We start from the raw sequence: 25,686 nt of genomic DNA, 5'->3' as shown, positions 1-25,686 counted from the left end.
CATTAGTTTGATGGTCCCTAGTATCTCATAATATTAAGATCTTTGAGAATCTTTGGATAGTCAAAATTAGCAAGCTATTATTCTAAGCTTGACAGGATTTTGTTAGTGAGAGTGTTAGCTGTGTCTGCAAAAGGGAATTAAGAATTTGAAAAGATTCTCTGGTAGCTGCTATTAATTTCCTATTTGTATTTCTTAGCAATCAATCCCCTTGCTTCTCTAGGTTAACCAGTTTGGGAGGTTTTATGCAGCAGAGCCTCAGACGGGCATTTAATAAGCCAGAGGACAATCATGTATCTTGGAAAGATAATTTACACTCACAGATGATTCCAACCAGTAGGAGCATCTCAAGACTTTGCAACCTCTGAGGTCTCAAAAAGAACTGAATTTTTTCAGAGATCAGGTGGATGGTACAAACATGGGCTAGCCACATGGAATGACAGGCACTGACTGAAATGGGCACTGGTGTTCCACAAAGGTTAGCCAAAGCACCCAAATTCAGACCTCTGTCAATCATTTTCCTGGTTAAAGCTAACATGCCTACGAACTCTATGGTCCCCGGTGGCTTGAGGTTATAGTTTTCAAATTTCTAGATTTACGAAGTTAAAGTATCTGAGGACCAAGAACCCTAAAAAGCCTTCTCTTGTTCGTTATCCAACAAAGAATTTGCTGTGTGCCAGCCCCATTTTGAGCTCCAAGTACAGAGCACACAGCAAGGGAGAAACAAGTCTTGTTTCAGAGGGATTTGTCATGTTGTGGGAAAGGCATGAGATCCAAATGGGAACTGAAATATAAACCTCAAACCCTGATGGGCCTGAGGAAGGAATGGGCAGTGCTGTAAAACCAAACAATGAGAACTTTCAGCTCCGCTGTTCAGGCCTAACCATGTTGGAAAAGCCCCTAGAGATGGCAGTATTTTAAGGCACATTCTCTCAAAATGCCAATGTTTAGGTATCAAATGGTGTCCAGGTGAAAAGAAGAAACATTCAGGCAAGCACTTCCTGCCTTTACTTGCTTAATACAGTTTGAGAGATGAATGAACAAACAGACACCTAGAAGTGTATCCACAGAAACATGTGCTACCAATGTAAAGAATCTGAAGGTTCTTGATAAACTTTATGATAGCACTCAAATTAAAGAATTCTTCCGGGAGGGGTGGGAATAAGGACATGAATCACTAGCAAATTGAGGGACTGTTTCTTTAAAACAAGAATGTGATTTAACAGGGCCAGGCACAGGTTGATTTAAAAGGCAAGGAAAGGAAAGCCGAGTTTGAACAAGAGTAGTTTTGAAAATTATGTTGTTTCTCTTCATAATGCTAAAACAATGGCTGAACTATGAATGGGAGTGATGAACGGGGCAGAGAGAAAAGCTGTCACCGGTGATTTAAAAACTCACTAGCAAGAGTTCACCTAGATGTTATTTAATAACCTCTAAGTCCATCTAGCTGAGAAATCTACTCTTGCCACAATAAATAAATGTATGGTTGAGTCATTTTCCATCCATCACACTGGCAGTAACCCTTGGCACACTGTTCTAGCACCTCCTGGGGCAGACAGTTACATGGCACAGGACCAGGAGTTAGACCCAAAGGTAAGACCAGCCGCAGGAGGTACCACACACAAGGGCTCACCTCCTCAGGGATGAGCAATCCTTTTCCTGTGCACTTTAGGATAGACATGCCAACAACATGGTGGCTCAGCTTTATTCATTTCTCTGCACACCCTGCTTGGCTATTTCCTCAGAAGAGTTCAACCTTGGCCCTTCTAATTTCTTCATTTCTTTTTTTTGTTGTTGTTGGGTTTTTTTGTTTTGTTTTGTTTTGTTTTTCAAGACGGGGTTTCTCTGTAGCTTTTTTGGTGCCTGTCCTGGAACTAGCTCTTGTAGACCAGGCGGCCTCGAACTCCCAGAGATCCGCCTGCCTCTGCCTCCCGAGTGCTGGGATTAAAGGCGTGCGCCACCACCACCCGGCCAATTTCTTCATTTCTTAATGTGTAGAATGTTCACCTGGGTTACTCTACACACTTACAGTTATAGTATAGATGGAATATAGCTTACGCTGAAATAATTGACTATTCCTCAAATATTAGCATGTTCAAAATTCACGCGTTGCAATTACTCAAAAACATGTAAATAAGTATCCGAAAGCTCATCTAAAATGCTTTCAAGTGCCTAAACTTTCCCTCTTTTAATCTATTATTATTTTTAAAGGACGTGGACTTTAGCACTTAGCTATCAAAACATCATTTTATGCTAGGTATTCTCCTCCAAAGGCCAAAACTATGAGTAGAGAAACACCCTGGGGCCTAAGCAATTTAATCAGGAGCAAAGCTGTGAACTCAGGAAGTATGAGTTATCCAAAGATAAGCCATTCGTGACTAACTGGCTGCTTTCCTCATCCCTTTCCGTGAAGACCATCTCAAAAGTTCTGCCATTTAGTCCATTACTATTTGCTATTCCATGAGCTAGGGATTGCTTAGTTTCTTTTATATTCAGTAAGAGAACAGAGGTCTCCTTGTTAAATTATGCTAAAACACAGAGAATACAAAGTAAGACAAATTATGCTTTTTAATATCATATTTTCCTTCTTTGAAGAACAACAAAAATTTTCAGTACTGTTTTGAAGAAAAGAAAGATGATTACTTTTTGATCCAGACTACAAATATTTTTAAAAGTCATAGCGTGGTTTCTTTCACAATATCTCTAATGCTTTTAAGGTCTGGACCAAGAAACACAGCTCATCCACATCAGCGGGGCTCAACTGCACCTCGACAACACCAGGCATTTTATGAATGACTCTGAGCAGTGATACTCTGTGTCCTTCCATCTGCTCTGGGAGAAAAACTCCTTCCACACTACGAAGCTGAAAATGTTCTATTAGGTAGACTCCATTGCTGAGAATAAAGGCACTGCCCAGTGAACAGATCTGCCAGTCCCAAGCCTTCTTTTAATTACCCATGTGTCTTTGAGCTTACTTCTCGAAGCCTTGGTATTGTTAGACAGTTCCAAAATAAGAGAGTAGCAATTATCCATGATGAAGAACATGATTCACACTGAATCCCATGCTCCAGCTTGTATGTTTCCTTATTTTCTCTCCTCCCACTGGCACAATGAATCGCTGTTGCAGGCTTAGCAAAATAGTACCTGTCGCTTTCCAACACTTAAAGGGCCCCACTCCCGCAGCGCAAGCCTCTAGTCCAGGCCATGTTTTCTTTTTTACTGTACTATACAAGTGTGTCCTTTGGTCACTAATGCTTTGAGAAAGTGTGTCCTGGGCAGACACAGTGTGTAGTTGTGCTTCCTGTGAGTGTGTGTGCCAGCCACCTGCAGACACAATACTGTATGACCAACCCACCCTCTTCCCAATCTATAACAACAGCTCCCTAGGGACAAAATGAAGAATGCCCACTTTTCTTTCATGTCTGAAGTGTCCTTTTTCCTTCCTCCTTAGTCCAGACTTAGAAGCACTGTCAAAATCATAATTTATTGATAAAGCTAGACCATTAGGATGATGCATTGTGTATCCAGACAATGTTTTCCCCTTACACGATCTCATTATTCCTTGCATTAGATCTGGTGAGATCTTGATATTGCCGTACTACATCTGTTTCATAAACAGCAAAAGTATTTTTTTACTTAGCGGTGGCAAATTTGTCATCACCGACATTCAAATGCAATTAACCAAATGAAACTGAATGGCAGCAAATGCAATGGTTTAGTGTAGAAGAAGAAACACGGTGTTGCTTCTACAGAGCAGGTATGGACTGGAAGGGAGAAAATGAAACTGAAGCCTGATGTCAGAACCTCACATCTGTTTGAGAAACGGTACACAGTCCTAGGGAAATGATCACGTCAACTACTTACTTATGATTTGGCCGCACATAAGGAACTCCACCTTTATGGATAAGTTAATCAGTTACATCTGTCTCCCAGCAAACACGATGAAGCTTGGGTTGCATTTGTGATCTTTAGGTTGGCAGAGGTCACTGACAGTGCTGCTTTTGATGCAAAGGGGAGTCGTGTAGGTCTGGACTGAATCGCCACTGCTATCTTCACTCTGCTAACTGGACCCAGCTTTGTTATTACAATCAGAAAGAACTCAGACGCAGATCCTTTCGTAGGTTCCCAGCACCAACCTGTGCTCCACATGCCTCTCCACGTGCTAGCAGCAGTGAGTGAATATGACTGAATGCATGTTCCTGAGCACACTTCTTTATTGCTGTTGGGCTGGATTACTTCCTTATTTCTGCCTCTGTTCCTTCCCATTTAGGCCTAATAACCAAATGCAGTGCTCGTAATGAAAATGTTTACTTTCCTTATGGGTAACTTCCTTGTGTTAGTAATATCCCTAAACCTCTGGGGAGACTTGCCCTACCTATTCTGTTCTAACACGCTGTCTGTCCACTGGGTACATTGTTATATTTGTGCACAGGGGGAGACAAACAAGCTCATCCTCATTGACCCTGAATGTAAGGAGATGGTTTTTTCACCCAAAAGCATTTGCAATTATATTAGCTATTTCCATTGCTTACAAAAAGTGTAATACTGGTTGATTCTCATCTGAGAAGATAACGACTGAATTACTATGGTGAACAGACTCCTATTGGAGACCATTACCAGCATGGTGAGGAGTTTCGACTGAGAACTGGAAACAAGAAAAATGTAGAGCTAGCTAGCCACAAGGCTAGCCGTGACACACGAGCACAGGGAACAGGGATTCTTATATCCCCCAAGGTCCTTTGCTACAAGAGTCCTCTCATCTGCCAGCGGTTGCCCACATCTGTTCTTCCAGACCAAACTGTCTGGAAAGGGGGCTGAGATGTTAATTTGCTTTCTCTGCTTTCGTTGAAACCTCCTTGGAAAGCAGTTCCCAGCCCGAGCTCGAGCTGTTTGCCTTAAAAGGATAAAATATCTGTAAGGGGGGAAAAAAAACTAGCTGGCTGCAGAGGCGTCTCATACCAGAGAAATGCTACAAGCCCTGCCCTGCTCTTCCAAGAGGGGCTTCTCTTTGTTTCACCTCCATTAATTTCAAATCTCATAGTATCAGGTGGGACTCAGGGAAACAGTCTCTCCTGCCAGCAAGGCTCCTGCCCCCAGCAAAAGTGGAAAACAGACTTGGGGTGATGGCTGACCCTAATATGTATCTGATGACTGGCAGGGACTTGTGGCTGGCTAGAAAGAGGAAACAGGTTTACCAGTTGGATGGAGCTATTGCTGCTTTGTGTGGCCAGGACTGTAGTCGGCAAGCCCAGCATCAGAGAGAAGGGAGCAGTCCAGCTGTGATGGATAACATAGAGCTGGAGCTGCCTCATTCCACTAGGAGCAGCATCTCTCCCAGAGAATGGGAAGGAATCTGTAGCATGAGGAGCCAGGTGGGCTAGTGAAAAGATTCTCGAATTGGAATGAAGATAAGAGTCATCTCTGGACTAAAACTTGTAACTCTGTCATAAGCCCAACCCCAGAGTGACTGAATCAATCTTGTTCGTGGTCCCCAGCAAAGATATGTTTAAACTCTCCGTCAGCAGTTTTCTAATAGGCAACCATGGCTGAGAAGAAATGGGCTATGGGGAGCACTGCATACTTACTTTTGAGTATAAACAATATGGCTAACACACACACACAAAATAAAAACCATCACTGCTTTTGCAAGCTGGAAAAGATTTTAGCCCACAGAGGTATACAACTCTTTAGACTTGTCCTAGTCCTCTATTTGCTGTCATACACACACAACCTGTCCTGTCATCTGCTCATCACAGTGGCTCCCAAGTTTTGTTTCCCATTGGGACTACCACAGGAAACCTTTGAAAAACTCTGATTTTAATTCATTTATGGTAAAACTTAGGCGATGAGATTTTTAAAGATCCCGGGTGATTCTAATGTGCAATCGTGTTTGGGGAAAAGCCTTACCTAATTTCTTTGAGTTCTCCCAAGGTTTTTCTGTTTTCTCTTTGATTATAGGTGAACAGACACTTTCTCCAGAACAGCCCATATGTTATTCTGAGGGCCTGCAGTTACTTAGTCCCTGTAAGCTTTGGGGTAGTGTAAGAGCCTAGTGGTTGCTGAGAAAGGCTCCAGCGGCTCACACTCTGGTTCAGTTTCTTACTAAGTATGTTCTCTTGGGCATAAGACTTAGTTTGTACGAGTCTAGGTGTTCTATTCTTCAGGCTGGGAAATGGAATAATCTAGAATATTCTTTACAGAGGTATTGAAATCTATGATTCAGGGAAGGGGAGGACAACTCAGTGGATGAAGCACTTGCAGGGAGAGCATAAGGACCTGAGTTTGAATCCCGGCATCCACTGAAAAACCAGGTGTGGCAGTGTGCCTGTAACTACAGTAATAGGTACAGAGACAAATGTTCAGCCCCAATGGTGAGTCACAGGCTCAATGATAGTCTGTTTTAAATAATAATAATAGCAGCAGAAATGAAGAATAGCAATTTAGGAAGACACAGCATCATTTCAATAACTGGTTTCCATTCACACTTACGCTGTGAGAACCCTCACACAGTGCACATTCAACACACACACACGCACACCCCACACATACACACAAGGAAAAAATACATGATGAATTTAATCAGAGGGAAGATAATCTGTCACAGAGTTAGTGTCCCATGAAAACTAGCAGGGGTTGGTAGTAATGATGATGGCAATGATGATGAGGAGGAGGGGCAGTATCACTCTTGATCTGCTTGTTCAGAGCAGCTGCATGCTGACATACCGCCCCTTCTTCTCTTCACCGAAACCTGCAGACAGACTACCAGTCCCTCCATGACATTAAATGAAGTGATGCTTCAAAGGGAAAATAGAAAGCATCCAAAGTAGGCATTGGTCTGAAGAGGAACATCTGTATGATTTTCTAACAATATCTCAAGGAGGACAAGGTTTCAGGTGTGGTCCTCATCAGTTTTTATCCACAGAGGATGCCTTATTGCAAACTCTGCTCGAGAACTGGGGCCTATTTATATGTCCAGAAAGTATATTCGCTACTTTCAAACTTCTGAAGAATACAGCACAGCCTCAACAATGCTTCCCACCCCAAAATGTCTGCTCCCCACTCTACTCCCCTGCTTTTTTAATGTGAACAAACTATGATCATAAAATTTCACTCCCAAGCAAGACACTTCTAGGCGTGCACTACACTTAGTCCCACCTTGTGCAAAACATCTGTGTCATTGTGTGGCTGCAGTTCCTGTGCTAGTGTGGATATTTCTATGTCGGTTTGGGAAAGGGAGCATTACCTTGATCTTACCAACAAAACTGTACTTAGAGAGTTCAAGCAGGCTGCACAGATTTAATTTCCCCCAAAATAAAAATCTTTAAGGAGATAGCGAGGAAGGCAATCACTACAAAGGATGGTGGGAGGGTCTGGAAGTGGTGTCAGAAAGCTGCGTGTGAGGAAGTAGTGAGGGACTGTCACAGGAGGGGTGGCAAAGAACACCAGCTCAACAGTTCAGATTAGGATTCGAAATGCCGCAGATGTGATTGTATAATAAGCTGTTGGGCGTGCTGGTAAGTGCTGCTTTCAGCATGGGAGCATGTGTCACATTGTCTGGTGTTCTCAGTGCCAGGAGGGTTCAAGTCAGAGGGCCTGGGATGCTAGCAACAATTCCAGTTCCTTGGGATGGGCGGCCGTACCTATGGTAGAGATAGCAGAAAGAGCAGCAGCCTGGTGTTCAAATATGGTTGCTAGGATACCATGGAGACCCTCCATTGCTAGGCAGACAGGGAGAAACATGTGCCCATATGCCTTATAACCTGCAAATGGCAACAATGGAAACACGGTGTGTGTCTTATTCTACGCTTTCCTAACAGAAATCCAAACCAACTCTAATGAAACATTAAATAGTGAGAACTTGGAAATGCACCTCAGTAGAGCAAGAAAAATGATCATTTATATTCTCAGGCAGTCCCTAGAGCTACTTTATTTAAGGTTTTTTTCAGTATTTTCATTATGTGTCCCATTTTAGGGGCAGGCAACTTGACTGTACTTGCAAACACCCTAACAGGATATTTAGCAGCATGATCCCATGTAATATCATAAAGCCTGTGCCCACTTCTATTTCACTTCACAGGCTGCAATGTCAAATTAATGTTCAGACTTAAATTGGACACTATTATAATAACCTTAGGTCAGAATGTAATACCCCACGGAAGAAGGGAAGATGAGTTTCCATAACTAACAAGATTGCATTCTCACCTCTAGCACTCTGCCCAGGTATGTGAGAAAGCTGCAGAGCTGGCCTCAGGTAGATAACCAAACCATTTTCAGCAATACTCGGAAAGGTGTTTGGTTTCTTTAAGACTGGGCTTTGGTTTCTTCAAGGGTCTTCATCATCTGCTTTTTGGTTAGGTTGAATATTCTTCTCTAGTTAGTATAGTTGTGGGAGGTTAGAATCACACTCTGGTGTTCAGAGCTTCACCACTAACTAGGCCTGGTGAAACACACACACACACACACACACACACACATGATTCTCGATTATTCTGAAAACAAGCCTAAGTTCCTCTTCATCCACTTTATAAAATCATAGAAACTAAGCTTTAGTTCCCTCCACGGCCCTCCGGGAAAGCCTCTGACTGCCAGTTTTCTCTGGATGTGTCCCCTCTCTGCTGATGGCTTGAGCTGTCACTCCCACATCCCTACACCCATCCCTTCACACTATGAAATGCTCAAATCATGGCAGTCTTACAAAGACTACAGTACAAAAACATGCACTTCTGGGGAGTTTCTGATACCATGTACTTCAGTAGGAGTCAGAGAATCCACCAACTGTTTTAGGAACTTCTCTGTGTTTTTCCTTTCCCAAGTCTGTAAAATATTTACTCGGATAATATTGTGGGGTCCCTTGCTAACTCTACAATGGCAAGGCTTATATGTGCCTTACAAGATTTTCCACATGGGAGGTATCACATACAAGTAATGAACTGACTTGTAAAGCATATTAAAAATTGGATACCTTCACCGAAATCTATGTCTTAATATTAGGTTATGTATAATCGCACTAGAATTCCATCATTTCCATGACTTCCTTTGGAATTAAACACATAGCATTTAGGGAGATACTTTTTCTCTTGGAATACAACATCAAGATTTAGAAGATCACATAGGATCTTCCTACCTAAAAATAGGAAGCAACGTTTCTCTTCCATCTCCAATTCTTCCAAAGTATTTTACAATCACAAAGTGAAACAGAACAGAAGATGTCATCATTCTCTGAAGTGAAGCCACCTCAGGGGTGAGCGCAACAGTTTTACAAAAACACACAGACATTAACAAGTTTTGATAGGAACTCAAGTTGAGGTTGTCCAACTGAAATGACACAGAAGGCTGTGACAGCAAAACAGAAAAGACTTGACACTAGCGAGTGCATCTTTAGGAATGAAATGTCATGAAAATTATTTTAGGAGTTCATGTGACTCATCAGGTAACCTGGTCTCACAGGCTGGATGACTACGTTTGTTTGCTTGTTTCATTGTTTGGGAGCTTTTGCTCAATATATTTTGGAACACAGAATCTAGTGGTTTTACATTCTTAAAGAGTTGATTGGCAGCAGTATAATACAGCTTCCAATTTTCTACACCAGTCCTTCCCACATCCATAAATAACCTAAGAATGGTTTAAAGGTTACATCTATACAGGTTGTGAAAGACCAAAACCCCTCACTCCCTCCACTTCACAGGTGCAAGAGAAGTGTCCTCCCCTGGGGTAGAATCCAACAGAGGCTTTCTTCCAACTCTCACCTTAGAGAGAAAATTCAAATGAAAAACTGTTAAGTTGATAAAAGTTATGGGGCTACTTGAAATCTCGTACTGTTTTTTATCCTCAAATGATCAATAGTTACAAAGGGAAAAACAAAAGAAGTTTTAAAATATTGCAAGTCTCAAAAGGCAGCCTCAGCAAGGGAACATCAGAAGACATTTTCCAGCCGTCAGATAATTGAACGGAGTGTCAGTTGGCCATTCACTACCTCTACTGGAAAGGTACCCAAAACTAAGAGGAATGTGCAGCTGAACTCAATTCCAGTCTACTTACATAGTTTCACTTCAGCCTTAACTTAATCTGTAGGAACGTGATTAAATTTAAGTTCCACTAAAGATTAAAGATATGAACACTTGTTGCCAGTAAGTCAGAATAATGAAAGGCTTCAAACAAAACACATTGAAATGCAAAGAAAATGTTTTCAAGCGACACATCTTCATAGTTCTATGTGGAACCACCATGCACAGCCCCTCAAATGGCACAGGAGAATAACTATTTTGCATACAATATACTTCTTTTCCCCTAAGAAAGGTACACTACCACTCAAGGCAATTTTATTCTGGTTTCCTTTATGTAAGTGTGAAAAAATGAACAGATGTTTTTCCAAAATTATTTAAACTTGGAAGACATTTTATCACTTTCTCCAATATAATCCTTCAGAATTACAAAACTCACGTGGCAATACCACCTTAACAACGGAGTCCTTAAAGTTATGAAGTAAGGACCAGAGTGCAAAGCATGTTCAAAGGATGCAATGTTTGTCCTGCAGGGATACTACAAAGGATGTGCTTTCTTCCTGTTATTTTCCACTGTAGACTTTCACAGAAATCACCAGCGTCCTGTGTCAAGAGTCAAGAGTCGTCTAAATGCCCCACATTCTACAGTTCATTCCTGCTGGCTGGACTTCTTTAGATGTTCTCAAATAAAATGCTTAACTGGAGCTACCAGCTGGCTTGATCATACTGCACCTAAAAGCCTATTAAAATGATCTTTTTCTAAGAGCAGAGTTTCTTCCGGGTTACTCCAAAGTTTGAAAATACTAAAATGACAAGCCTATACACTGTTTAAAGACACAAAGAGCTGTCTCTGAGTTATATTTCCATTATGCAAAAACTCGGCCCAGGAGAGATGGTCATGTACCTTGTTAGCTAAAACAAGCGAACATGCCAGCGACTGCAAATTCATTTACCAAAGAAAGCTCCAATGATTCAGATCGGTCAGGTTTCTGAGGCAAATTGAAATCCTCTGATCTATTACGGTAACTTGGTAAGGCTGGAATCTCAGAAATATGTATCTCTATCAACTCTCCCCTACCCCAGACGATTCAAACTCCTTCAACTAAGTCCGCAAGTGATTCAAGGGAGCCACCATGTATAGACTGGGCTAGTGAGTTTTCAAAAAGTGTACGTAGTGTATACTCATGGCCCCTCCCATCTGAGAAATATAAATGGAGGTACCCAAGCATTCACTTTCTCCTCTTATGAATTCCCTGTGTTTATGAAGTAAAGGTTTCCCAGGGGCCTTCTGTTATTATGTAACACGTGTCGTCCAGCCGTGTTATGTAGTTAAGAGCAGGACAACAGAATCCTCTGCTTTACCAATTATGTCATTACTATTAATTAAAATGCCATTCAGATGGTGTTCTGGTTCTGTTGCTGTCCTGTCCCTGCTGCTCCCTCTCCATATGGACTCTGGGGCTGAGTGTTGTGTAACAAGTTTCATTCAGCGTTTTCATCCAACTTATGAATCCTCCTGACATCAGAACTACATTGCTCCCTAAAATGCTAGAGCAGCAGCAGGGTGGCTTCAGACCTGAGCGTGAGGCACTGCATGGTCCACCCGGGGAAGAAACGTGTGCTTGGCCACACTGTCCCTGAGAATACACCAACCCTCTAGGGAAACGTTCACCAGTAATCACGTGAGAATTCTTTAAAAAAACAAGTAATATTCTCTCTCGGATATTATGAAAACAATATTTTTTAAGAATCAACAGACTAAGCTTCCATTTATGGATTGTAAATGTCATCCAACTCGGGAAATTTAAAAAAAAAATCTTGTGTTTTGTATGGATATTGACTTATTCTTTTACACTTCGGTGGTGATAGAACATCAGGTTTGAACGGTACCAGCGTCAAGTGCCGGCGGCATGAAGAAAAATCCAGGAGAGCCACGAGAGCGTGGAAAGTCAGGGAAATATCAACGCATTTCATTTCAGTCTGATGAGCCTGCAGTTAGGATTTTCCGGCTGGCCAGGTTGGCTGGGGCTTTGGGGGAGATGGGGTTCTGATTCCTCCATTCAACAGTCACTCACACACGGTCAGACACACACCTGGGGCGCTTCCAAACTCTATGTACAGTAGGTGGCATATATCAACGTATATGTATATTTTAAAAATACCTTGGCATCTGACAAAGACACGAAGGCAACGGATGTGCAGGGAGAGTCTGGCCCTGAGAAACGTGCACAGCCCCTCAAGAAGTGCGGTGAAAATGAGACATTTCTGAGGATGAGGACAGACATGGCAAGCGGGAGGGGCAGGGGCCGACAGACAATACAGAGACCCGCAGCTCCCCACCGCCAGGGCGCCACATGGACCCGGGCGCGTAACCCCGCTTACTGTGGGCTCTTGGGGTAGAAGGGCAGGGTCACGTGGCTGAGATCCTGGATGTCGAAGGCGGTGGGCTCCGCGGAGATCGCCTGGCGCTTGGTGCGCGGTTCACCCTGCAAGGTGCTGGCGCTCTGCTTCTGCGCCTGCTGGGTGGCGGGCCGGATCACCGAGCGGTACTTGTCCAGTTCGTTCTGCAGCTTCTGGATCAGTTCGTCCTTCTGATCCAACTCCAGCTCCAGCTCATCGATGAGAGCATCCCGCTGCCTAAGCTCCTCGATCTTCTCCTGGAGCGCGTACTGTAAATCCCGCAGGGTGCCCATGCTCCTCCGGGCTGCCGGGGGCTCCTTCCTGCCGCTGCTCCGCGTCTTGAGGCTTCCTCCCCTCTCGGATCAACTTTCCCTAAAGTCGCCGCTGCCTCGCGAGTGCAAAAGCTTCCTTCGACTTGAGACCAAAGCCAAGCCTGGCTTCTGAGCATGCCCAGTCCGCCGCTCCAGCCACCGAGAGTTTCAGTGTGCAGATTCCACTTCTCCGGGTTTAGGGATGAGCAAAACAGGTCCAGTCCAGGATGAACCTGAAAGGCGGTGGGTGCCTCGGTGCCCGGGGGAGCAGAACCTGGAGGCGCGGTGATCAACGGGTGGGAGGGGGGGACACTGGGCTCGGAGGAGGCGGTTACTCGGCTAGGGTCACCCAGCGCCGAGTGCCAAAGGAAGCCAGCGATGTGTGTGGGGAGCCTGATAAAGCTCGGGGGCGCTGGGGCTGTGCGGGCGGAGCGAGGCTGGAGCGCTACTTTGGAGCTGGAGAGGTGGGAGGGAGAGGACCCGGAGCAAACTGGAGAGGCGTCAGCCGGCTCCGGCTTCAGAATGTGGGGCTAGGTTCCTGTCGACCAAGGAAGGCAGAGCAGCCTGTGCATGCTAACAGCTCTGACTTGAGGGCTTGTGACCGCAGCCTCCCAGAGGAAAGCGGTGTGGCTGAGCTCTGGCATCCCCCACGCCACCTTTCCCACCGGGAGCGCCTCACACAGGTGTCTAAGGCTTGTAAAGAAACTTGCCTCTCCGAAGGTGAAGCTATGGTTCCTGGGAGGGATTCCCCAGTCATCTAGGTGCCTTTAGAGAAGGTTAGGGGTTGGGTATCTGACGGCCCCTAACCAAGCTTTCCTGCACCGGCCAAACTCAGAACAATGAATTCTTCTAGGGGCAAAGGCCAAATCCCAAAGGAATTTGGGCCAGAGAAGGCCTCTCAGCAGCTCCCGGGTCCCTCTCATTTGTGCTAGCAGCAGTTAGGGAATGGTTCACTAGAGGCCTGGCTTCTTCCATTTGCTGGATTTGGTGAAGTGGGTGGGGGCTTAGAACTACAACAGAGTTCCAAAACATTCTTACTGAAAAGGAACCATACCTTTCAAATGTTACTTCCGTGACAGCCTAGCAGTGAATGGGGAATCTTTGCCAACTTTGGAGAAGAGGTAAAATCGAAAAGCGGTGGGAAAACTACAGAAGCTGTAATTGTGCTGTCCCACCCACTACAGACACACTCACTCTACCCAACCACTCGGGCAGCAGGGACCTCACAGTGTGGGCTAAAATGCTGGCAAGGAGGTGGCATTCTTTCGGTCCAAAAGTTGGACTCTCATCTTGGGAACACTTATTTTGAATGCCCAAAATATTTACCTAGTGCTTACGTAAGTGTCTAATAGTTAACTAAACCTTCATCAGTTCTTTCAAATTTATAGTTTTTTTTTTTGATTGGGAGCTTTAATTTACTGTTCTTCGACACTCTGTATTACAATTCTCAAGGTTCTATCTGCCCAACGTTTATCACATAAACAAAATAAATGGCGAATACATTAAAACTAGCTTGCAGTGCACAACTACTGCCTGGAATCTCAGATTAGCCAAGAGCACAAAGACACAAATCTATCTATTAAAAAAAAAAGTTGCTCACTTATTCCCTTAAACACACAATTTTCTGTACCTGAGCATTAAAAAAACACAAAAAGGAAAACCTAGCCATTGTCATATTAACAGTCTCTTCCTTCTTTCTTCTTTCCTCCCTCCCTCCCTCTTAATTCCAAGTATGCTCCTTGGTAATTAGTCATTGGAGGCGCAATGAAAATGGTCTGCAACCCTACACATTTTCCACCAAGACTCTGATCCACTCCTCTCTACAGATGATGTTATGTTCATTCTTTCCAACAGGAAACTCTGAAGTACATTCGCTTCAGAATGCGATATAAACAGTGCACGGGTCGTGAAACATTTCCAAAAGATAGCAGTAAATAAGAGTTCTGAATTACTGCTGTTTTCCTTAAAAGTCAGCCGAGCGGAAGTGCTGCGACTCCATGACTGATGGCATCCTTGAACATCCTTCTCATCTGGGACAGTTTCCACTTCCCAGGCAAAGGTCCAGAATTTTAGTTAACCTGTGGGAACTCTCTACTTCCCTGGGAAAATAGTTCATGCTGGTTTTTTTATAGATTTATTTTGGAGTCTATAAAGACAGGACTTTACATTTGAAAATGTATCACAAGCAATGGATAAGAAACTTTGTTCTTAGTCTTTCTTGAGGCTTAAATGAGGTTACTTAATGTCTCTCTGCCGAAGATAGGAAACATACTGCCTTACTTGTAAAAACCTCATTTACAAGGAAAAGAAAGGAAGAAAAAAGTAATAAAATTATTCCCTACCCCACAAAAAGTGTGTTTAAAACAGCACTTAAGCCATAAGTTTTTGGGATTTTTATCTAAGTGAGATTGTTCAGTACTAAACTGAATACTTTTCTTAAGGGAGAGAACTACCCACAAACTATAGCCTGGATGCCTGTCATCATCTCATTTAAAATAAAATGCTCAAAATTCAAAAAGTGTTTCATGATGGATATGACTTTAAGAATCTAGGATCTGCCACAAGAAATGTAGGGAAAGTGGGCAGTTGAAAAGAGCTAACATACAAATGGCACACATGAAAAGAGCTCAAGGCACAGAATGCATTGTCATATGGACATTTATTACAGAGAATATTGCCTTTCTCCAAAGACCTTTATAACTTTGTGTGAAACTTAGATTTCTGGGTTTTTTCTTTTAATAATAAAATAACGATAAATATTATACATTGATTTTTTTGAGGGGCTGCACATATCATGGTACACACGTGACAGTCAAGTGACAGAGAACTCACAGGTGCCAATTCTCCCCTTCCACCACATGAGGCCTGTGAATTTGAACTCAATTCCTCAGGTTTGACATGTGCCTTTACCCACTAAAACACCTTGCTGGCCCCCCAAATAGATGTTTTAAATAATTTTTTCAAGCATGTTTTTGACTGATTGTTTAGCTTGTAAGAGACAAGGCTTATTTTGGGGGGGGGGGTTCTTGACCAATGCTGAAAATAAGTTTTAGTTAAAGAACCAAGGTCATATAATTTCCATAGGCAAATTATTTTTACTCTGCACCCATGGTTAACTTTTAAAAATACGTATTTTTAAAATAATGGTTCTTTGTGTGTGTGCCTGACAGTAGGCACACATGAATGCAGGCATTCTCAGTGGTCAGAAGAAGTTGCCGGATCTCCTGAAGTTGGAGTTACAGGTGGTTGTGAGCTGCCCTATATAGGTGTCTCTTTTGGCTTATTGCCTTTATAAAAACAATTAACGTTGGTTTCCTATTAACTACACACAATAATTTGAGCACCTACTATTTGATTCACACATAGAATTAAATTAGTCTTATGATTGCACTTGGGGAGGAGATTTGATTATAAAGAATCAACATTTAGGGGTTAGGGAGATGACCCAGAAGTTAAGTTCAGTGGCTGCTCTTCCAGGGGACATGGGTTCAAGTTTCAGCACCCACAAGGTCGCTTGAGATGATCTGAGGCCCTCTTCTATTCTCCATGGGCACCAGGCACATACACATTACACACACACACACACACACACAACATCCTGGGTACAAAATAAAATGAAATTAAAATTGAAATATAATCTTAAGTGTATATTTAAATAGCTATAAGCAACAACTCTAATGGTTGAATCATTTTAAAATCATGTTACTTCACAGGGTAAGTTCTGCATGGAAAAGGAAAGAAAAAGCATTAATGATAAAAAAAACTTCCTCCGGTGACTTGGAAAGCTATAGTGCACTGTGCTGAAATTGTTAATGTGCTTAGAACTTAATACTGAATTAGTGTCATGCCTGATATTAGCTGAAATGTATCCTCAGGCGATGGCCAAAATGGTGGTGAGTTATTGTTGAACCTTAGGCTAGAACTGTCTTTATTAAAATCTAGGCATCAACAGAATGAATGCTCTTTATGTACTCATTAGGAAGCCATACATTTCTAATGCCAGAAGGAGAAGATTTTAAGAAGAGAAAGACTGTATTCTTCACAAATGTAAAATTTAACATGCATAAAACATAATTCAAAATATTTTATTAAGTCAGGAACATACTTGTAATCCCAGCACATGGCAGATAGGCACAAGGATCTTTTGTTCAGAACTAACCTGGGCTACATAATGAAATGACCTCCAAAAGGGGGCTTTATTCACAGAAATACCTTTTATAATTTTTTCAAATTTCTTTTTTTTTTCTGTGCATGAGTGTTTTGCCTGCATGGGTACCACCTGCATGCCCAGTGCCCACAGAGGTCTGAAAAGGGCATCAGATCCTTTGGAACTGAGGCTATGATGGTTGTGAATCACAGTGTAGGAACTGAGAACCAACCCGAATCCACTGCAAGAGCAGCAAGTGCCCAAAACCTCTGAGTCATCTCTCCATCCACTGTTTGCAGCATCCAACTGTCTCCCATTCACAATTAATGAATTACACTTCCTCCATTCCACTTCGGCGGTTCTGGTGTATGAAATCTACATAGTTTCCTAATTTAAGGCACCAAGATTTTCCACAAAATATTCTAAAATATTTGCTGTTAGTCCCTAGTGGCCAGTGCCCACGCGTGGTGCCACGAGGGCCTGTTATCTTACTGGAAAGTCTGAACTTTAAATTGTGCATTTCATCAGATATCCCTTCGGGATGCAGTTCTTTGTAAATATTAGTGAGCTTTGTCTGTTTTGTTCTTTAAAAAAGATTTTTAACTGTCCAAATTAGAAGCTGTTAGAAATATGTTTAAAATATTATAATTTTGAAAACACTGAAATTTATTGTCTCAAAAAGTAACATGCCAGGAATTCGAAAACAAAGGGAAACAGTTTTTCACAGTATGATGTATCTCTAAATTATGTCATGAAGATGAATAAACATGCCCTGTGCTCTTAAATCTTGAGAAAGTGAGTTTGATAGCGTATGACCTGGGAGAGCGTAACTCTGGGATCCACATTTTCCCTTTGGTCGTTGTCTTGGTATTAAATAGTCCTTGGCAGCTGTAGGAACTGGTTATCCTTCCCCTTGATGCTTTGTCAGCCTAAATTTAAAGTCAAGAAAATCTAGTCTTTACTAGTGAACCCATTGCCGTTATTAAGGTGAGAAAATACTGAAGATGGACAATAGGAAATAAACCAGGCCAGTGAATTAGTATTTGATCAGTAGGTAAAACGACTGCATTAAGCCGAGAGGATTTTCTGTAACTGTGAAAAGGGGAATACTTAGGAGGAAAGTCCAAGCTATTTTCACTCTAACTTAACAGGTAGGCACTTCAGATTAAGGAAATGTTTATACTGTGACTTGCATACAATCATCTCAGATGCATGCTCATAAATTCATCTTTCTATTGAGAAGAAAATGACGCACTAAGCTGCTAAAATAAATGGACGTCATTCATTTCAGAGCCAAGATAGATACTTGATGCTTATAAGAGCATCACTCTTGGAACAGGGTGGAAGCCCTGGGCTGAATCTCATGAGATGTGTAAATTTGCAACGTATCTTAGCCAGCTATAAAATTACCAATTACCTTCCTTAACAACACATTTAGAATATATTCAATAATTCCTTTCTGGTCTAGTTGGTATCTTGAAGACTTTATTTGGCAAAGTACAGACATTTAATCTGGTACATGAAGAATGCTTTAAATATTAGTGTCTCCAGTGTGCAAGACAAATGTGAAAACATCTACTAAAGTCAGTGTTAGAAATGGCTCAGTCATAAAAGCACTCCCCAGACAAGCATGGAGATCTGAGTTTGGATCCCCAACATCTCTAGCCAATGTCATGGAAGCTGGGCAGGCCTGTCATCCCTGCACTGGGGAGGTGGGGACAGGAGGATCCTTGGAGCTTGATAGCCAATTGATCTTGCACAATCTTTATCTTATCTATGAGTTTAATTTTTTAGACACAGTGTCTTAAAAAATAAGTTGGAGGACAAAAGAGACCAACAGTCCTTGTGGAATTGTAGCCTCCACATTCAAGTGCATGCACCCACACATAGCCAGGAACATAGACACACGTGTATACACACAGGCACCTGTGTATTCTTCCTCTCAAACATAAAGAACACCTCAAACAGCAATATGCATTTCCTAACTTCAGTGTACCAAAAGAATAAAGATAAAATCAAGACTTTTAAACTCTTGTATTTTCACAATATGTTCAGTGTCTGTCTTGAATCATTTCATTATGCAAGAAAGTTTTTCCTCAAAGATCAGACTTATGGAGCTAATGTAGAAAATATATCAAGTTTTCCATTGATGATAATGCAGTCAGTCAAACTCCAGTCTTCCTTAGAATTGTATGGATGCTGACTACCCACCTGTTTTAAGTGGAAATAATGACAGGCGAAGCTTCAAAACACTTTACTCCCGAAATGATAAAAGTAATACTTCTTACTAGAAAAATAGAGAACTTTGAGAAATGTGCCGGTTTTCAACTTTGCACTGGTAAGAACTTGCCTCTGTGGGCAACAGGAAGAGCCTCACAGAAGGTGGGCCGATGCCCAATGTAACAGGATGCTGTGTTCACTCCATGGTTTCATTTACTGAATTCTAAGTTCACACACAGGCATCACACCATACACACACACGGACAGTCACAAAACCAGGACATTGAAGCAGAAGGATCCAGAGGTCAGTGTCAGTCTATTCTTGGCTAAACACATTCTCAAATTTAAAACAAAAATGGTATCAGCATCTGCTGTGATTGAATACTCCACCACTCACCCCCATCTTTAGAAAAAGGGGGTCTTCAATCTTTATCAATGCTGTTTATCATGGATTTTAATCTAGAATGAGCATCAAGATTGTTAAATATACCATCCTAGTTTGTATTCTGGAGAAAACCAAAGTCAAGAAACTTAGAAATCTCACCCAAATCAAATCTAGAGCTCATTCCCCAATTCTCAGCACAGTGAGTTTTAAGTTTTGCTTTTTAAAGAAAGCAGTGAATTGTATTTGATTACACACTTATTCCCATTTCTTGCAAATAACATTAGTGATGATCTTGGTGAAACTAAAAATAATTAATACCTTAAATATTATTTGATCTAGGCTGACCTGGAACCCACTATGTCGACAAGACTTCTCTCAAACACTTGATCCTCTTGCCTCCATTTTCTCAGTGCTAAGATTACACGCATGGGTCACTGCAGCAGGCTTGAATGTGATATTTCTTCAACTAGATGAACTGTGATACATTCATCAAAGATGTTCTTACTTAAATTTTTTTACAAAACTATTTATCTTATTTTATGCATTTCTGTACATTATTTTATCACATTTACATGTAAAGTATCTCTTTTATCTTTATTAATGATTTTGGTACCCCTAAATTATCATCAGTGCTATATGGGTGACTAATAACCATCTTTTGGTGCTATATAAAAGCAAAATATACTCTTTCATCATATTTATTTATTAATGTTTAGGCTTACCATACAAAGTAATGGGCTTAATGATAGTAATTTTATAAATATGTATAATTCATTATATTTTGTTTTCACCCATTCCCTGCACTTACTACTGTCCTCCATGCTGACTGTCCCTCTGTGTCTGGTTCTGTCCTTTCTGTTGTAGCCCGGCTTTCTGATTTCTTGTCTCATGTATTCCATTACTCTATTTCTACTACCTGCCGTAATATTTCTTCTTCCCCTCCACGTGTGATCTGCTTGCCAGATTCATTCTCCCTCCCTCCCTCCCTCCCTCCCTCCCTCTCTCCCTCCCTCCCTCCCTCCCTCCCTCCCTCCCTCCCTCCCTTCCTTCCTTCCTTCCCCTCTCTCTCTGTCTCTCTCTGTCTCTCTCTCTGTCTCTCTCTGTCTCTCTCTCTCTCATACACACATACAAACATGTGTGAGCACATTTGAAATATATGTATGCATACACACACACCCACACACACGCGCGCGTGCACGTGTGTGTGTGTGTGTGTGTGTGTGTGTGTAGGTTCCACACATAGTATTTGTCTTTCTTAGTCTGGCTTATTTTATTTTACATGATGTACAGTTCTTATATCCATTTTTCTGAAAATGTCATGATTTAATTATTTGGGCTACATGAAATTTCACTGTGTTTACGTACTGCATTTACTTACTCATTCTGTTAACACCACCCTTATTTTTCCTAATCTGCTAATGGGTGTCTAAGCTGGATATTTTGAAAAGTACAGCTTTACACATGGATGTTTGAGTATCTCTCTGCTGTGATATCTTAGAATATTTTGGGTATATGCTGAGTTGTGGTATAGCTGGACCACGTGCTAGATCTATTTTGAGTTTTTGAGAGGCCTCCAGTTATTTCCACAGTGACTGCACACGTTTCCACTCCCACCAACAGTGAGTAGGTAGCCCACTTTCTCCATATGCCAGTATTTCTTATTTGCTTTGTTTTATGTTAGCCAGGCTGACTGACATAAAAGAAAGAATCTGTAAGCAGTTTTGATTTGCATTTCTCTAATAACTGAGAACTTTGAGCAGTATTCAGGTACTGAGGAGTGGACATATAGATTTCTTCTTTTGTGATTGTCTGTGTGCTCATAAGCTCATTTACTGACTGGATAAAGGTTTGGGAGTAACCATTTTTCAGTTCTTTATATATCCTAGATATTTCTCTGTACAATGTGTAGCTGGCAGTGATTTTTCTTTTTTTTTTTGCTATTCTTTGGGTGGTGTCTTCACTCTGTGATTGTTTCTGTGGCTGCACAAAAGCTTTTAAACTTCATACAACTCCACTTGTTCAGTCTGGAGATCATTCTCAGTTGATGCAGTATTTGTAAAGCATTGCTGATCTTTTTCTTGCCCTTTCTTGCATTACTATACGTGGAAGTTTAGTTTGCTTCAAATGAAAGTCCTCTCTTACATCTCTTAGTAAATAAAAGTTGTTGAGGACAATTTAGACCACTTCAATCTGCTATGGAAAATAAAACAGAGGTTTTTTTAAAAATGTCTTTGGAATGTCTACTTAGTAATCTAAATTACAGGGAGCTTTACGTGCTACTATGTGACTCCATGGGATGACAAAAGATACAGTGTATGTCTGTGCCTGTGTCCCAGAGTGGACCTGACAGATACACCCAGCACACTGCAGAGAGAATATAAAATAAAATAAAACATAAAACCTCTCCTGACTATCCTGTATTCTAGTATTCTGGTAAAAACTGATGGACAACAGAGGCAGATGCACACGAATTATTCGTACTTCACCCTTCTGTGCAAAGATATTTACAGGGAGTTGCCATCCCAAAGAATTTTTATTCCTCTTTAGATACAGCTCAACCTTTGCCCATTACAAAGTCTTTAAAGTCATTGAAATATATAAAAAAAAAAACTATTATTACGAGAAAAACAGAGAACTCCTAGAATTCACATGTTACGACTTGTTTGAGTTTCTGCAATCATATGACTGGTAGTGTCATTAATATTTTTAAAGATTTTTTAAAATATATAAAAATGATGTTCAAAATGAAACACAAAAAAGAATGCAGCAAAGGAATATTTCAGATCTCATGTGAAGCTTCACAGTTTGCATTCCTATGTCGACTGTATAAAAGTTCCTTGAATTGTTTAAACTTTGGGTCTCATTAATTTGGGCATGTGATGTTTTTACTTATAAGTAAGTTTTCCTAAAATAAAACTTGTAAAATTAAAACATTTTTCAAAGTTTATTGGACTGCTCAGGTTCCATGATATTCAGCCATGTAAAGGAAAGCCAGACAACTTAATTCAGGCTCTAAGTACCCTGCCTGTGAAATTTCTTACGGCGTCTCCTTTCACAGCAGTGTCTGGAATCAGAACACGAAGTCCTTGTCCCACCAGCACGACCAAACACTAACATCTCCTCTTACAGTCACAATTTGCCCAATAGATAACCACAGCCAATTTCACAAGAGAAAAACAGGAGTATATGAATCTTCCTGCCATTCAAGTCATTATCAAACGCCATCTCTTTTAAATGAGGCTGTGTTGAGAATACATTCAAGGAGGAAACTACCATGGTCTCAAAATCAAGAGACTAACTAGTTAATAATTAATTATATGATCCTTTTTGTTTTCAAGTGCCCAAACACTAAGCAATTTCAGCTTAACAGCTCCATGTTTTTTCAATGGTGACTTGCTTCCTTCCCGAGAAACTCTTTTCTACTTCTTTTGGTCTCCATCACCATTAACCAGCTTTTGAGTCAGTAACTAGATAATTCCATTCTTCAGTTTCCCTTTAGATAGTTTTTCAGGTACCCCTTCCAGCCATTCCGCGATATATCCCCTTACAATTGCACTCCCATGATTTATGAGTATATAGTGTGTGGATATTTGTTCAATAAGTAACTTCTCCTATTAGACTGCAAATTCCTGAAAACAAAGAGCTCTATTTTGTTCCACAACATTTAGCATGAGGAGATCATAACTACATATTTGTCAATTGCACACAGAAAATAAAGAGAATAATAAATGGATTAAAATCGATGCCATCTGTGCAGAGAGGTGAGTAAATGGACAATTCTTCTATTTAATGGTGAAATATATATATATATATATATATATATATATATATATATATCAAAGGCCTACTTTAAGCCTTTCTCTGCATAATGAACCACATATATTAGGATCCTAGTTTTTTCTCTTTTTCAGAATAGAAAGCTCAGACATCACCTGTTGAACAACAGAACTATCTGCCTAACATAGTGCATACCTGTGGTTTCTCCCATCACCTTGGAATGTTTCTAGCAAATAAAACTTCTTCATATCCAACTATGTTTCCAGATAACAGCAAGACAACTCTCCATCGCACTTTGGAGCACCATGAGCTCAAATTTCTTGTTAGGCTAATGGCCTACTGCCTCGTGGTCTACTGGCACTTGCATGGCATAGCCATTGAGCAACACCAGCCTTATTTCTTCCACAGTTCCAGCTTCTCCTTCAAAGGCTATGTAGGAGTTAGCCTAACTGGAATAGTCCTTCTTGAAATGTACCGCTTTCCAAAACCTACTATGTCCTGTGATTTTTGTTTTGGAAGCAAGGACTTCTCATTAACAGACTAGTTACCTCAGTGATCAGTAACCAACCCACGTGTCCCAGGGGACCACGTCATGTATAGCACCTTTGGAAGTTCAGAATAAAGAAAGATTCCAAGCAAGCATATGTACAAGAAGCAAATGTATCTCTCCAAATATTTTTTCATTCCTCGTTGGATTTTAAAATACAGGGGAGAGAGGAGATGGGGTCATGCAAAGCTGAGAGAAGCAAAAGGAGGAGGAACTGTAGTCTGGATGTAATGTATAAGAAAAGAATCTATTTCCAATAAAAATAGATTTTTATTTAAATCTCCACTTCTTCAGAATGGCATGGACCACCTCACTTGACATCCTTTCTCTGCCTCTTTACTATTTATTATCTGTATAATATCAGATTTGTACCTTCTAATAAAATAATAATCTTAATATCATTATCAACTGAACGTTAATACCTTTGAATGTTGATGATAACTCTAAAGCTGTAACACTGCGTTAAATAGCCATTCAATTTAATCAAAGAACAATTATATGCTTTGCTAACATAAAACAAGCAGTATTTCTTAGGTCGAAAGTTTTCTGCTCTTTTTAAAAGTGAGAAAGGGGCTTATAAAATTCTTCAATTTCATTATTCCTGAATTTAGATTTTGCGGGGAAAGTAATATTTGTCAATCATTAAAAAAATTAACTAAATGAAAGCTTTTTCTATGAGAAAAGCAAGACTCTAAAAAGTTTTGGCATTTCAACACCACATGTCTCTATAAGTAGAGTTTAAATACAAATGTATATATTTGCCCTAGCATATAAGTGGAAATGTCAGTTTTTGACTTACAAGTATGAGAAACTTCTGCATCATTGGATAAACCTGAGTGGAAACAGACAGTTGAATGAGAACCTCATAACATCATATCCTTTAGCTGGGGGCCTTTTGACTGATGCAGCTGTCAATGTGCATATTCTTTTTAAAAACAACATTTAAAAAGAGGGAAACATGTATAGAACATTAATATGCAACTGCTATGAAAGAAAATTATCTTATGGATCTATAACAGGTATACTTTCCTACACAGAAAACACATTCTTTATTCGTTTTAATTTTTCTTAATTTCTAGTTAAGATATGCATTTTTAAAGTACAAATTAAAGTATTACACAATTTTAAAATGTATGTTTATTTATATGTCTCATTTTTAAACACACATCCATAAGCATTATATAGCAAACAGTACATTCTGCATATTTTTGCTAGCCATTAAGTAACTAATTCCTAAAAGCCAAAACAGAGAAGCAAAGGTACAATTGCACCCTCTACTGTCCTAGCTCACGTCAAGCAGAGCCCTGTATATCTGTTTAACATGTTCGTCTAACAAGTAACAGGCAAATCACAACAGTTTCCTTTCGACAGTAATTGGAAAATGCCAGAAAGCATAAAATGTAGTTCCTAAGTATTCTTCAGTGACACAGTAAAAAAAAAAATGCCATTTATATAGTTAGTTGTGGAAAACAACTACTGAGGACACTACTCACCACCTTTTAAACATTCATCCAAATAGGGAAAGAACTCAATTCATTCAAGCCAAAAATCTGAATATGTTTGTAATACTTTACTAAGTTTGCCTACTTTTTATGTTCAAGTTAAATAGCAGAAAATATTTAACTAGTCTCTCAAACTATACATTGACACTTTAGAAAGTTGGGGGTTTGTTTCCATTTATTATTCTCAATATTTTAAATGCCTGAGTCAAGGATATTAGACTGATTGCATTTTTTTTCTTAAACCTGTCTTCATTTTACTTGGAGATTTTTTTCATTCAAAATAAACAATTACTCAGATCTTCTTATTAAGATTTTTCTGGTAATGGATTTAAGTTAGTGAATCTCCTCACCCAGGAAAAACAAACTATGCAAAGTGAGGTGCTGGAATACTCGCAAATA

The 25,686-nt window shown here is 40.6% G+C and overlaps 1 protein-coding gene across 2 annotated transcripts in view; it reads right to left on the bottom strand.

Moving 5' to 3' along the window:
- The window catches only part of Prkg1 (protein kinase cGMP-dependent 1), a 1,098,375-nt gene that overhangs the window by 1,007,295 nt on the left and 65,394 nt on the right, over positions 1–25,686 (bottom strand). Inside the window, exon 1 of one of the 2 annotated variants that reach the window (XM_057777190.1) lies at positions 12,381–12,857. The exons of the other annotated variant lie outside the window; for it this stretch is intronic. Coding sequence (XP_057633173.1) covers positions 12,381–12,691 — 311 coding nt within the window. The 5' untranslated portion in view covers positions 12,692–12,857. Of the gene's footprint in view, positions 1–12,380; positions 12,858–25,686 lie in introns of those variants that run through there. 2 annotated transcript variants of the gene reach the window in all.

Source organism: Chionomys nivalis, chromosome 8, assembly GCF_950005125.1.
Source record: "Chionomys nivalis chromosome 8, mChiNiv1.1, whole genome shotgun sequence".
NCBI lineage: Eukaryota > Metazoa > Chordata > Mammalia > Rodentia > Cricetidae > Chionomys > Chionomys nivalis.
This window is presented reverse-complemented; position numbering and strand designations above follow the sequence as displayed.